This window comes from Lepus europaeus, chromosome 13 (genome assembly GCF_033115175.1).
Source record: "Lepus europaeus isolate LE1 chromosome 13, mLepTim1.pri, whole genome shotgun sequence".
Classification (NCBI taxonomy): Eukaryota; Metazoa; Chordata; class Mammalia; order Lagomorpha; family Leporidae; genus Lepus; species Lepus europaeus.
In genome coordinates this window covers 57,283,640-57,296,024 of record NC_084839.1, presented here as the reverse complement: position 1 = coordinate 57,296,024, position 12,385 = coordinate 57,283,640, and the positions used below count along the sequence as shown (strand labels likewise).

Sequence of the window (12,385 nt, the reverse complement as noted above, 5' to 3'; positions counted from 1 at the left end):
TTTGATAAATCAGCCCAGTAAGTCAAAGAATAAGGATAAACTGAGATTAAGCTTTTAAGAAAATTATGTGATTAAGGTAAAATTAGCTGCTTGAAACTCAGTCTGATGAAGTAGCTTTTCACTTATTCAGTGAATTGATTTATTTTATTGTATACTTGATAAAAAGAAAATGGGAATCACGGAACTTAAAGTCTAGATTTTTAGGAGTAGAAACATGAAAGATAAGGATATTGGTCATTTTTATCATCTGTATTGATTTTCAAGTATCAAGGTTTCGTGATCTGTTTTCAGGTAATGATAGCTAATTCTTACATAAAAATTACTTAATAAATACTCAGAACTTACAGAATTTAATTAAATTAATTCTGATAGCATATTCCTTTGCAGTAGATAATGTTGTCATCCCTGGTTTACAGATGGAGACTTAGAGGCACAGAAAGGATAATGAAATTTTGCCAGTACTGGTTCTTAAGATAAAGAATACAAATAGAATGCAAAAAGAATACAAATGTTAAACCAGCTGAATTTGAGTTCTTTCTAAGGCATCTGGGTAGAAGAATACTCCAGATATTTGACTATTCAGAAAGAGATCTAGGATTTGGAACGTAGTTAAATATTGATGGAAGGGTGTTGAGGTGACATGTTTTTTGATATTATGTTCAAGGTAGTTCTTCTTTGCCTTCCACTGTGTATACTGATGTTGGTTTTGGTTGTTTGTGGTTTGGCAGATTGATTGAAAATTTAAATATTTCAGAGAATTTATTGAATAATAATAGTTAAGCTATCTTCAAGTAAAATTGCCTTATTAGCTTTACTAATGCTTAGCAAACATTTTATAATAGTTTTTTTCATTTTTAAAAATTTATTTTTTAAAAATTTTATTTATTTATAAGTCAGAGTTTGCAGGGGGTTCACTTCCCAAATGGCTGCAATTGCTGGGACTGGACCAGGTCGAAGCCAGGAGCCACGAGTTTTCTTCCAGATCTCCCACTTAGGCACAAGGGCCCCATATACTTCTTTCCCAGGCACATTAGCAGGGAGCTGGATCAGAATTGAAGCAGTGGGGACTTGAATCAGCACCCATGTTGGATGCCAGCGTCTCTGGCAGCAACTTAACCCATCATACCACAGTGCCAGCCCCTATTTTTATTTTGTTACGATTTACATTTACTTTGTTATTTTTTTCAGTCTTAATCTCTGAAATATTCATTCTCTTTTCAGACAGTATCCTTATGAAGAAAAAAGAATTCTGTAGATTGATATAAAAACCAGTAGAATGGTCGATACAAAGCTTTCCAGTATACTTTCAGGCAGCCTTACATTTTTTTCTTGAATTTTTTTGTGTCCTTGTAACTTACCACATGTGTACCAAAGTTCTTCTGGTTGTTTACCACTCTGTGTGCACTCAGTGGAGTCTACCTGCAAACAAAAACACCCTCCTCTTAATCTCGCTAGTGAGAGGCTCTTAAGACCCATAAGATATCTGGGAGGCATGGGACTGAAGACATGAGTAAGGATTTCAATTCTATGGATAAACATTGAATGACAAGTAGAAATTGGATTTAGAGACAAGTGCATGTAGTGAGTAACTTAAGAACAAAAGCAGAGAATAGAAATAACCTGTTTGCACAAGCAATCCATGGTAAGGGCTGCCTGCGTGAAGTAGAAAGTTCTAACATACAATGATTGACCTCTGATTTTGGGATTAACTGAATAATTGATTGAAGCCATCAGAATATCTTCCTGACAGGGATAGAACTATTGCAAAAGCCTAAGCTCTTTAAAACTCAGAGGAAAAGGTGACAGAAGAAAAGCAAAAAGAAAGAAAATCAGGGTAGGATTGTAAGCCCGAAATTGGAGAGAGAATCTCAAGAGTATATTCAGTTGATGTAGCTTGCAGAGGTGAAAGACAATTTCAGGTGAATAAAAGCATGGGCTTTTTCAACAAGCTAATTTGTGGAATGTTTTTTCATGTTAAAGGAGTGGATTGAGTTGTAAGGGTGCATGCATTGAGTATAGACTTGAATTTGTTATAGAATAATGGTAATTTTGAAGGGAGCAAAGAATATGGAAGGTAGAAAAAGCTTTGGGATCGAAGGTTTTTTCTAGATAAAAGAGACCTGAGCATGTTGAAGGCAGACAATGAAAACTCATGACACAATAAGATACTAAAACTGCTTTCTGAGAAGCTGTGCATTTGAAAGGAATGCTTTTCTTTTGCTTGATCTTAATTAAGTCATTGAAAGATATAAACTGTAGATAGACATAATCAAATGAAAGAATAACTTTACAGTTATTAAAAAGGCATTAAGAATTAAAAGTAGATCCAGTCAAAAGTTAGCTACTATAGAAGAATATTATGTGTATAACAGATAATCAAAGGAATGAGTCAAGGTTTCTAGAGAATCTCTGGTGAGCATAAATTATTTAACAAATCTATACTTTTTAAAAATCCCCTGCATCTTTAAACATTCCTTTCTTTAGACTGTTAGGATTTTGCTGTTTTTCTAAAATATCTGCCTGATTTCTCCCAGGCAAAGTACCTATTCTGTCCTTAGTGCTCTCTCTGTGTACTTTCATATGCCTGTAATAAAACAGAAGTGGGCTGATTGAAGAAGTAAACAAAGTAGGTATTATCCTCAACAGGATCATGTTCTTCAGATTTCTGTTTTCTCAACCTAATTATTCTTAGTAATTTCATCTGCCTCCAAAACAGTTTATACTGACATTGATTTCCAAATATCTTAACTTGATTCAGAATGCTTTGCTGTCTTACTTATATCTCAGACTTTGTCATGAAGTCTGGACAGATTTGTTTCTCTCTTATCCTCTGGCACAGTGCGTGCTTTTTCACTACCATAAGTTCTTTCATTGCTCCTCAAAACTCTGAGGATAAAGTTCATGCTTTACCATTATACACATTTGTTTTTTTTTTTTTTAAACTAAGCTCTTGATTTAAACATACCCTCTTTTAATTTCCATGTACAGTGAGGAACTGTTCCTTGAAATTCACATTTTTGTAAACCTAAGATTATATGTATTTTGTTTAAACAACTTTTTTCATTTTTAACTTGCAGTATGTTATGATAAGATTTAGATGACCAGTTGATTGTTGTTGCTACTGTTGCAAGGAGTAACGTGAGGTGGCACTTAGAGAATGATATCTGTTTGCTTGGCAGTGTTTCAAATATAGTGAAGTAAGAACTTCAATGTCCATTTTACAAATCAGGAATTAAGCTCAAAGAGATTAAATAAATTCTTTAGGGTCATTTATCTGGCAACTGATACAGCCAGACTTTGCATTTCTAGTTAACAAAAATAAATAATATTGAAAGTACTTACAAATAGTTTGATATGTTATTTAAAGACGAAATTTAAACACTGAACCAAAGCCCTCCTTGGATCCAATATGTAATGTTCTCCTTTTTGTGCCTCTGTAGCACTCTTTGCATGTCTTTGTCATAACTGACTACAGTCCAATTAAAAACTAATTTTTAATAAGAAAGCCCATTAAGAATAGAAAAAGTCATGTTAATAAAAGTTATCGATTTAGAATAAAAGTTAAGTCGATTATTGAAATAGGTATAATGTAAATAAAAGTAGAAGAAAGAGTTAAAGACAATTTTTTAATTTTTTTTTTGCCTTTCAGGGCATGTTTTAAGAAATTGCCTCGCATTCTCAGTTTCAATACTATGAGGTATACATTTAATATGGTCACAATGATGAAAGAAAAAGTGAATACACACTTTTCCTTCCCATTACGTTTGGATATGACACCGTACACAGAAGATTTTCTTATGGGAAAGAGTGACAGGAAAGAAGGTAATTTTCTATCTCTTCCCCTTATCTGTGGTTATTCTTAAAGTCTCCATAACAAGGTCTTAAAGTTCCCTCAACTTCGCAGTTAACAAAGCTACGCTGAATCTTAGAAAGGAGAATTTTGTAAAAGCAATGTGTCATAGGGATGGGCGCTGTGACGGAATAGGTTAATCCTCCACAAATATGTAAGCATTTGAAGATTTTTAAATGGGGAGACAACATGATTAGGTGACTATTTGGGAAAGGTTATTCTAAAATAGGCTAGAGAATGATGAAACAGGTGTGAGGAAGCCAGTCCTGTAAACCACAGAGAATTACACAAGAAAGGGTGCCAGCGGGGGTGGGGGGGGGAGGTGTAGGGGGGGTAGTATATAAAGTTAATATGACTCGATGACTGAATGAATGAGTGGATAAATGAATGCAAAGCTGACGTCCAGGGCTGGTGTTGTGTCACAGTGAATCAAGCCACCACCTACAATGCTGGCATCCCACATCAGAGCACAGGTTTGAGACTGGGCTAATCCGCTTCTGACCCAGCTCCCTGCTAATGTACGTGGGAAAGAATCAGATGACCCTAGTACCTAGGCCGTTACCATGCACATGGGAGAGAGACCTAGATGGAGTTTTTGGCATCAACCTGGCCTGCCTCTTGACTGTTAAAGTCTTTGGGGGGGAATGAACCAGCAGGTGGAAGAACTCAGTCAATCAATCATTCTTTGTGTCTGTCTCCCTCCCTCACTCTGTGACACTCTTTTAAATAAATAAGGTGAATGTTTTAATGAGCATCTATCCACTCTATAACTTGTCCTATTTGCGTAGTAGTGGGAATACATTGTTGGAAGTCTCTGTCCCCTTGAAGCTTATGTTTTACTTGGTCTGCTACTAGGGAGAGAGGAGGAGGAGTCACAAATGACTCAGATTTCTGACTTGAGCAGCTAGCCAGATGAGTGAGCAGTGGGGTCAGTATTTCAAGATCTCAAGAGTATGATCATAAATACTGAATATTAAAGGAAAAGAACAGTTTGTGTAAGAATGGAACTGAAACTAATATAATGTTAAGAAAGTCTTTTGAATTATCAGGGCAATTTAATTTGGGTGTTGCAATATGAAGGCAGATTGTAGCAAGTTTATGATGAGGCTTACCTCATGAACTTCCTTAAAACCAGTGGTTTTCAAATTTTTGCATGTGTGCCTCAAGGATCACAAGGAGAAGAATGGAAATTGGCAAGAGAAGAAAACAATGGATCTAGTTTTTTCTTTTGATCTTGATTACAAGTCCTTTTTTACATAGTAAGGGTCCTGGCAATGTTTTATTTGTATAAAAACTATGCTGGGGCCAGCATTGTGGCACAGTAGGTTAATCTTCTGCCTGCAGCTCTGACATTGCATATGGGCACTGATTCTAGTCCCGGCTGCTCCTCTTCCAATTCAGCTCTCTGCTGTGGCCTGGAAAAGTATTAGAAGATGGCTCAAGTCTTTGGGCCCCTGCACCCATGTGGGAGACTGGAACAGGCTCCTGGCTCCTTGCTTCAGATCAGTGCAGCTTAGACTGTTGTGGCCAACTGAGGTGTGAACCAGTGGACAGAAGACCTCTAGAGAGAGGTCTGTCTCACTGTCTGTAACTCTGCCTCTCAAATAAATAAATAAAATCTTTAAAAAAAAAAAAAACTTCTGAGGTCCAGTGTTGTGGCACAAGAGATTAAGCCACCAGTTTCAGTGCTGGTATCCCATATCAGAGTTTTGGTTCAAGTCCCAGAAACTCTGTTTCCAATCCATCTTCCAATTAATGTACTCGGGAAGGCAGCAGAGGATGGATGGCCCAAATATGTGGGCCCCTGCCACCCATGTTGGAAACCGGGATGGAGTTCCTGGCTTCTGGCTCCTGGAGAAGAGGTATAAACAATGAATGTCAATTATTGTTTCAAGAGAAGTATATATTTCCTTGACAAGAGGAGAGAACTGGCAATGATACCTATGAAGGCATACAGCATTAAAGGAAGGAATTCTTACAGTAAGGATTTTACTTTTTTAAATTTGAGATAGATTTGCTGGTTCACTCCCACAGAATGCCAGGAAAAGACAGGGCTTGGCTGTGGCTGAAGCCTAGAGCCAAGCATGCAATGTCCATGTACATGGCAGGGCCCCAGTGACTTGAGCCATTACCGCTGTCTTTTAGAGTCTGCCTTTACCAGGAAACTGTGGAGTCAAAAACCTGAGCTAGGAATTTAACCCAGGTACTCTGATGTAGAAGGCTGACATCTTACCCACTAGGATAAACATCTGCTGCTATGGTTTGGATTTGAGTATATTTAGAAGTTTCAGGCTGGCGCCGTGGCTCACTAGGCTAATCCTCTGCCTGCGGCGCCAGTACTCTGGGTTCTAGTCCCGGTTGGGGTGCCGGTTCTGTCCCGCTTGCTCCTCTTCCAGTCCAGCTCTCTGCTGTGACCTGGGAAGGCAGTGGAGGATGGCCCAAGTGCTTGGGCCCTGCACCCGCATGGGAGACCAGGAAGAAGCACCTGGCTCCTGGCTTCAGATCGGTGTAGCACGCCAGCCGAGGCAGCCATTTGGGGGCTGAACCAACAGAAGGAAGACCTTTCTCTCTGTCTCTCTCACTGTCTAACTCTGCCTGTCAAAAAAAAAAAAAAAAAAAAAGAATGCATTTTCCTTTTATTTTTTTTCCCTTAAGTTTTATTTATTTATTTGATAGGCAGAGATAGAGAGATCTTCCATCCACTGGTTTACACCCCAGATGGCTGCAACAGCCAGGGCAAAGGCAGGAATCAGAAGCTTCATCCTTGTTTTCCACATTGATTGCAGGGCCCAGGTACTTTCTTCCCAGGCCATTAGCAAGGAGTTGTATTGGAATTAGAGCAGCCAGGAACCAAACTGGCACCCATACTGGATGCCGGCATTGCAGGCAGCAATTTACCCACTATGCCATAATGCTTGCTTGACAATTTCCTAATAGAGTTAGAGTTAAATTAAGCACACATCATACTATTTCAAAAAGACCAGTCAGATTAATCAGATTACTATATTTATAAATTATACTGAATTTGTTCATAATTTTATACCTATTTGGTTTCCCAGCAATTTGTACACCATGTTTCTTAAAGTGGTAGACTGTGGGTGGTGGATGACGGTTAGATTTGTTTTGCACCTGTTTAATACATATTATATGTACTGTATCTATTTCTGTACATAAAGTATATTACAAAAAACAATTCTAAGAAGTCACTGTGTGCAATTTGCAGAATTACTGCCATTTTATTTACATCATTTCAGGTTTTAAGGAAGTCAGTGATCACTCAAAAGACACAGAGAGCTATGAGTACGACTTGATAGGAGTGACTGTTCACACAGGAACTGCAGATGGTGGACACTATTACAGCTTCATCCGAGATATCGTTAATCCACATGCTTATAAAAACAATAAATGGTGAGTTTTAAATCTTTTTCTTGAGATTTTTCAAAACTTTTCTCTGACTCCAAGGTATAAATTTATGATAGTTTTTAGATTTGCCACATTTTAGTTCTCTGAAACTTCCTGTAAAATTAGGAAAAGTGATACAGTTTTCAAGTGGATGTCTGGACTCTTACAAGTTTGATGAATGCTTTTCCTAGAAAATGGAACACACACCAAGTTTTGCATACAACTTGAGATTCGTGGGCAGTATAATGCCTCTTGAATCTTATCTGTGAGGTCTGTATTAATTGCCTTCTCTAGGGTGATGACAGTCTTTATGTGTGCCCATTAGAAGTTCCCTCCTTTTTTGCTCTACTCTGTTCACCATGCCATCTTAGGCAGGTTCCCCACCCACCCCCCCTTCAAGTTTGAGAGAGAGAGACCCATACTTAGAAAATTATCACCTGGTAATTTTACTTCCCAAATGCCTCAATTGATCTGCAGAAGCTAGGAGCTGGGAACTCAATCTAGGTCTTCCATGTGGTAGCAGAAACCCAATTACTTGACCCAGCAAGGACCTGGAGTTAAGAGCCAGCAGCAGGTATAGAACTCAGGTACCCATGGGGCTGGAGCTGTGGCACAGTAGGTAAAGGTGTTGCCTACAGTGCCGGCATCCCATATGGGTGGCAGTTCGAATCCCAGCTGCTTCACTTCTGATCCAACTCTCTGCTATGGCCTGGAAAAGCAGTAGAAGATGGCTCAAGTTCTTGGGCCCCTGCACCCATGTGGGAGACCCAGAAGAAGCTCCTAGCTGCTGGCTTCGGATTGTTGCAGCTTCAGCTGTTGTGGCTATCTGGGGAGTGAACCACTGGATGGAAAACCTCTCTCTCTCTCTCTTTTCCTTTGCTTTCTGTAACTCTGCCTTTCAAATAAATCAATCAGTCTTTAAAAAAAAAAAGATCAACTCAGGTACTCCAATATAGAATACAGGCGTTATAACAGGCATCTTAATCAATAGTCTAAATACCTGCCTCCCTCACACACTCTGTTTTTATCATCTTTTATCAGGTTAATGGTTAGAGGTTATTAGATTAGTCCCTAATACAATATTTTTGTTCTTCAGATGCTGTTAGGTGTAGGGACTATATGTTTGCTAGGTAGCACTCTAAGTGTGGGGTATCACTTTGAACAAAATGTATAATTGATATTTGATCTGCAGTTAGGATAGTTTCATTCAGTTATTTCTCAGTCTTTCAGCCATCATGTCCGTGATGTATTTTTGCTTTTCTTATGCATTTGAGAATATTCCTGTGACTATTTTTTTGTTTTAAAGATTTATTTATATATTTGAAAGTCAGAGTTACACAGAGAGAGAAGGAGAGGCAGAGAGAAAGAGAGAGAGAGAGAGGTCTTCCATCCAATGGTTCACTCCCCAATTGGCCGCAAAGGCCACAGCTACCCCAATCTGAAGCCAGGAGCCAGGAGTTTCCTCCAGGTCTCCCACACAGGTTCAGGGGCCCAAGGACTTGGGCCATCTTCTACTGCTTTCCCAGCCCACAACAAAGAGCTGGATCAGAAGTGGATCAGCCAGCTCCAGAACTGGTGCCCATATGGGATGCCTGCGCTGCAGGCTGCCACTTTACCCACTATGCCACAGCGCTGGCACCATCAGTGACTATTTAAATCTCTGTTGGATCATCAAATTTTTTTTTAATTTTATTTATTTATTTTATTTTTGACAGGCAGTATGGACAGTGAGAGAGAGACAGAGAGAAAGGTCTTCCTTTTGCCGTTGGTTCACCCTCCAATGGCCGCCGCGGTAGGCGCACCGCGCTGATCCGAAGGCAGGAGCCAGGTGCTTCTCCTGGTCTCCCATGGGGTGCAGGGCCCAAGCACTTGGGCCATCCTCCACTGCACTCCTGGGCCACAGCAGAGAGCTGGCCTGGAAGAGGGGCAACCGGGACAGAATCCGGTGCCCCGACCGGGACTAGAACCTGGTGTGCCGGCGCCGCAAGGTGGAGGATTAGCCTAGTGAGCCGCGGCGCCGGCTTGGATCATCAATTTTTAAAAAATTATTTTTATTTATTTGACAGAGTTATAGACAGTGAGAGAGAGAGATAGAGAGAAAGGTCTTCCTTCTGTTGGTTCACTCCCCAAATGGCAGCTACGGCTGGTGCTGCGCCGATTTGAAGCCAGGAGCCAGGTGCTTCCTCCTGGTCTCCCATGCGAGTGCAGAGCCCAAACGCTTGGGCCATCCTCTACTGCCTTTAAGGGGAGCAACCAGGAATAGAACATGGCTCTGCAACTGGATCATAAATTTTGAAAGGGAATCTTTATCTCCGAAATTTCTCATGTCTAAAAAATTCACATGCTAGATTTTTTAAAAAGATTTATTTATTTATTTGAAAGGCAAATTTACAGAGAGGGAGAGAGACAAGTCTTCCATTTGCTAGTTTACTCCTGAATTGCCACAAAGGCTGGGGCTGGGCCAGAATGAAACCAGGAACCCGGAGCTTTCTCCATGTCTCCCACATGGGTGCAGGGGCCCAAGGACTTTGGGTGATCCCTATCTGCTTTTCTCAGGCCATTAGTGGGGAGCTGGATCAGAAGTGGAACAGCTGGGACTCAAAGCAATGCCCATATGAAATGTTGACATAGCAGACGGTGGCCCTTAACTGCTGTGTCACAAGGCAAACTTTTGTTTTTCCCTGTGTTTGTTAGTCCTAGGTTCTAAATGATTTTAAGATGGTTATGACCATGTTGTAAAATTATATGTCCAGTGGCTGGCGCTATGGCCGCCTGTAGTGCTAGCATCCCATATGGATGCCAGTTTGAGTTCCAGCTGCTCCACTCCTGATACAAGTATCTGCTATGGCCTGCAAAAGCGTAGAAGATGGTCTTGACTCAGAGGAGGCTCAGGCTCCTGGCTTTGGATCCCTTGAGGCCATCTGGGGAGTGAACCGGCAGCTAGAAGACCTTTCTATCTCTCTGACTCTTCCTCTCTGTAACTCTGCCTTTCAAATAAATAAATCTTAAAACAACTTATATGTCCAGTTTCTAGTAATTTAGAGTTATACAAAGAAGAACTTAGAATTACCTCCTGAAGTAATTTGATCTGTAATTGTAATACGTCAGTATGTATTCTAAGTGCTTTTAAAATATTAGACATAATTTATAGATATTTACTGTAAATTTTCTTGATTAATACTATATGCTCTATTTTAGGTATCTTTTTAATGATGCTGAGGTAAAACCTTTTGATTCTGCTCAGCTTGCCTCTGAATGTTTTGGTGGAGAGATGACGGTAAGTTTTATTCAGAAAGTATAAATGATTTGTTATTTTTTAAGTGCTTTGTCATCTCATAAAATCCAATAGCAGAATCACTTAACTTTCTTCGCTATGATTAAGTATAAAAATGTATTTACTCTGTAGAAGTTGAATATATTCACAGAATATACTAGAAAGTATAAAAATTGCTATTTCTGTTTAAATAAAAAGTGATAACAGGAATTTAGTTACGCCATGAGAATTATAATCAAATAAATTGTTTCCTCAATGAATTTTGTAGAACTGAAGTAAAAAGAAATTACTCTCTACTGATAATCTGAACACTTTTTAACCACAAACTTGACTTGAGCCAAAATTTAAAGATTGTTCCTTTTAGTACTTTTTTTTTTTTAAAGATTTATTATTTATTTATTTATTTGAAAGAGTTACAGAGAGAGGTAGAGACAGAGAGGTCTTCCATCCACTGATTCACTCCCCTGATGGCTGCAACAGCTGGACCCGCGCCAATCCCAAGCCAAGAGCTTTCTTCTGGGTCTCCCACGTCGGTGCAGGGGCCTGTGGACTTGGGCCATCCTCTGCTGCTTTCCCAGGCCACAGCAGAGAGCTGGATTGGAAGAAGAACAGACGGGACTAGAACTGGCACCCACATGGGATGCCAGTGCTTCAGGCCAGGGCTTTAACCCGCTGTGCCACAGTATGGGCCCCCTTTTAGTACTTTCTTGTAATTGAAGCAGCAACCTGGAGAATAGTAGTTATGGAGTAGCAAAAGAACATCTCTGTTCCATAACAAGGGCGTTAAAGAAAATTAGGTTGTACCATAACTGTAATACTTCCACTTTTCAGTAGACAGTTGATCCTTGCATTGCACCAGTTTTCTGAAGAGTTTTAAAGTACCCTGTTGGTAGTAGGCATTGGGCTTGGTGGTTAAATACCCACCTCTGTCCCATATCAGAGTACCTGTCTTCCATACCAGGCTTCTGCTTCTGACTTCACTTTCCTGTTAATGCAGCTCCTGGGAGGCAACAATGATGGCTCAAGTGATTGGGGTCCTACCATTCATGTGGGGGACCTGGATTGAATTTCTGGCTTTTCCAAAGCAGAAAGGGGAGTGAACCAGCAGATGGGAACTTTTTTCTCCTTCTGTCTCTGCCTCTCAAATAATTAAAAACACCCTATTGGCATCTCACAACTCAAATATTTGTCATGTGCATTTCACAGTGAAGACCAAATAGTCTTTTCTTTTTAAATCTTAATTACCATGTTCATTATAAAACAACTGTTCTATATATAAACATTCTGGATTTTAATGAAGGGCTTCCTTATGATTTCTTGATATTTTTGTCTATTATTTTGAATGGACAGGGAAAAGATAGGGAAAAGTAGTCCAACTGCTAACAGCTTGGAAATGGATTGAGGAATATTTGGTTAACAATTCAAGCGATCACTAAACCATTTGCACCTCTAGGTGTTATTCCTAGGACAATTCTTTTAGGAAAAAAAAGCAAGAAAGAAAAGAAACAAGTAAACTTTGCAAGCCTCTTCTCTTAAAAGGTGGTTTTTCAAATTGTAGGTCCATTTTAGATTTCTTAATTTTTAACAATTTATGGTAAAGTACCTTGGGGGAAAAATATTCTGAATCTTGGTTTTCAAAAATTTCTACCTCTGGCCGGCGCCGTGGCTTAACAGGCTAATCCTCCGCCTTGCGGCGCCGGCACACCGGGTTCTAGTCCCGGTCGGGGCGCTGGATTCTATCCCGGTTGCCTCTCTTCCAGGCCAGCTCTCTGCTATGGCCTGGGAAGGCAGTGGAGGATGGCCCAAGTGCTTGGGCCCGGCACCCACATGGGAGACCAGGAGAAGCACCTGGCTCCTGG

General features: G+C 40.0%; 1 protein-coding gene across 3 annotated transcripts in view; it reads left to right on the top strand.

Moving 5' to 3' along the window:
- The window catches only part of USP34 (ubiquitin specific peptidase 34), a 235,373-nt gene that overhangs the window by 172,642 nt on the left and 50,346 nt on the right, over positions 1-12,385 (top strand). For all 3 annotated transcript variants that reach the window (XM_062209502.1, XM_062209503.1, XM_062209501.1), the window contains 3 exons: positions 3,650-3,822; positions 7,105-7,258; positions 10,451-10,529. In XM_062209502.1, the coding sequence (XP_062065486.1) occupies positions 3,650-3,822; positions 7,105-7,258; positions 10,451-10,529 (406 nt within the window). The remainder of the gene's footprint in view (positions 1-3,649; positions 3,823-7,104; positions 7,259-10,450; positions 10,530-12,385) is intronic.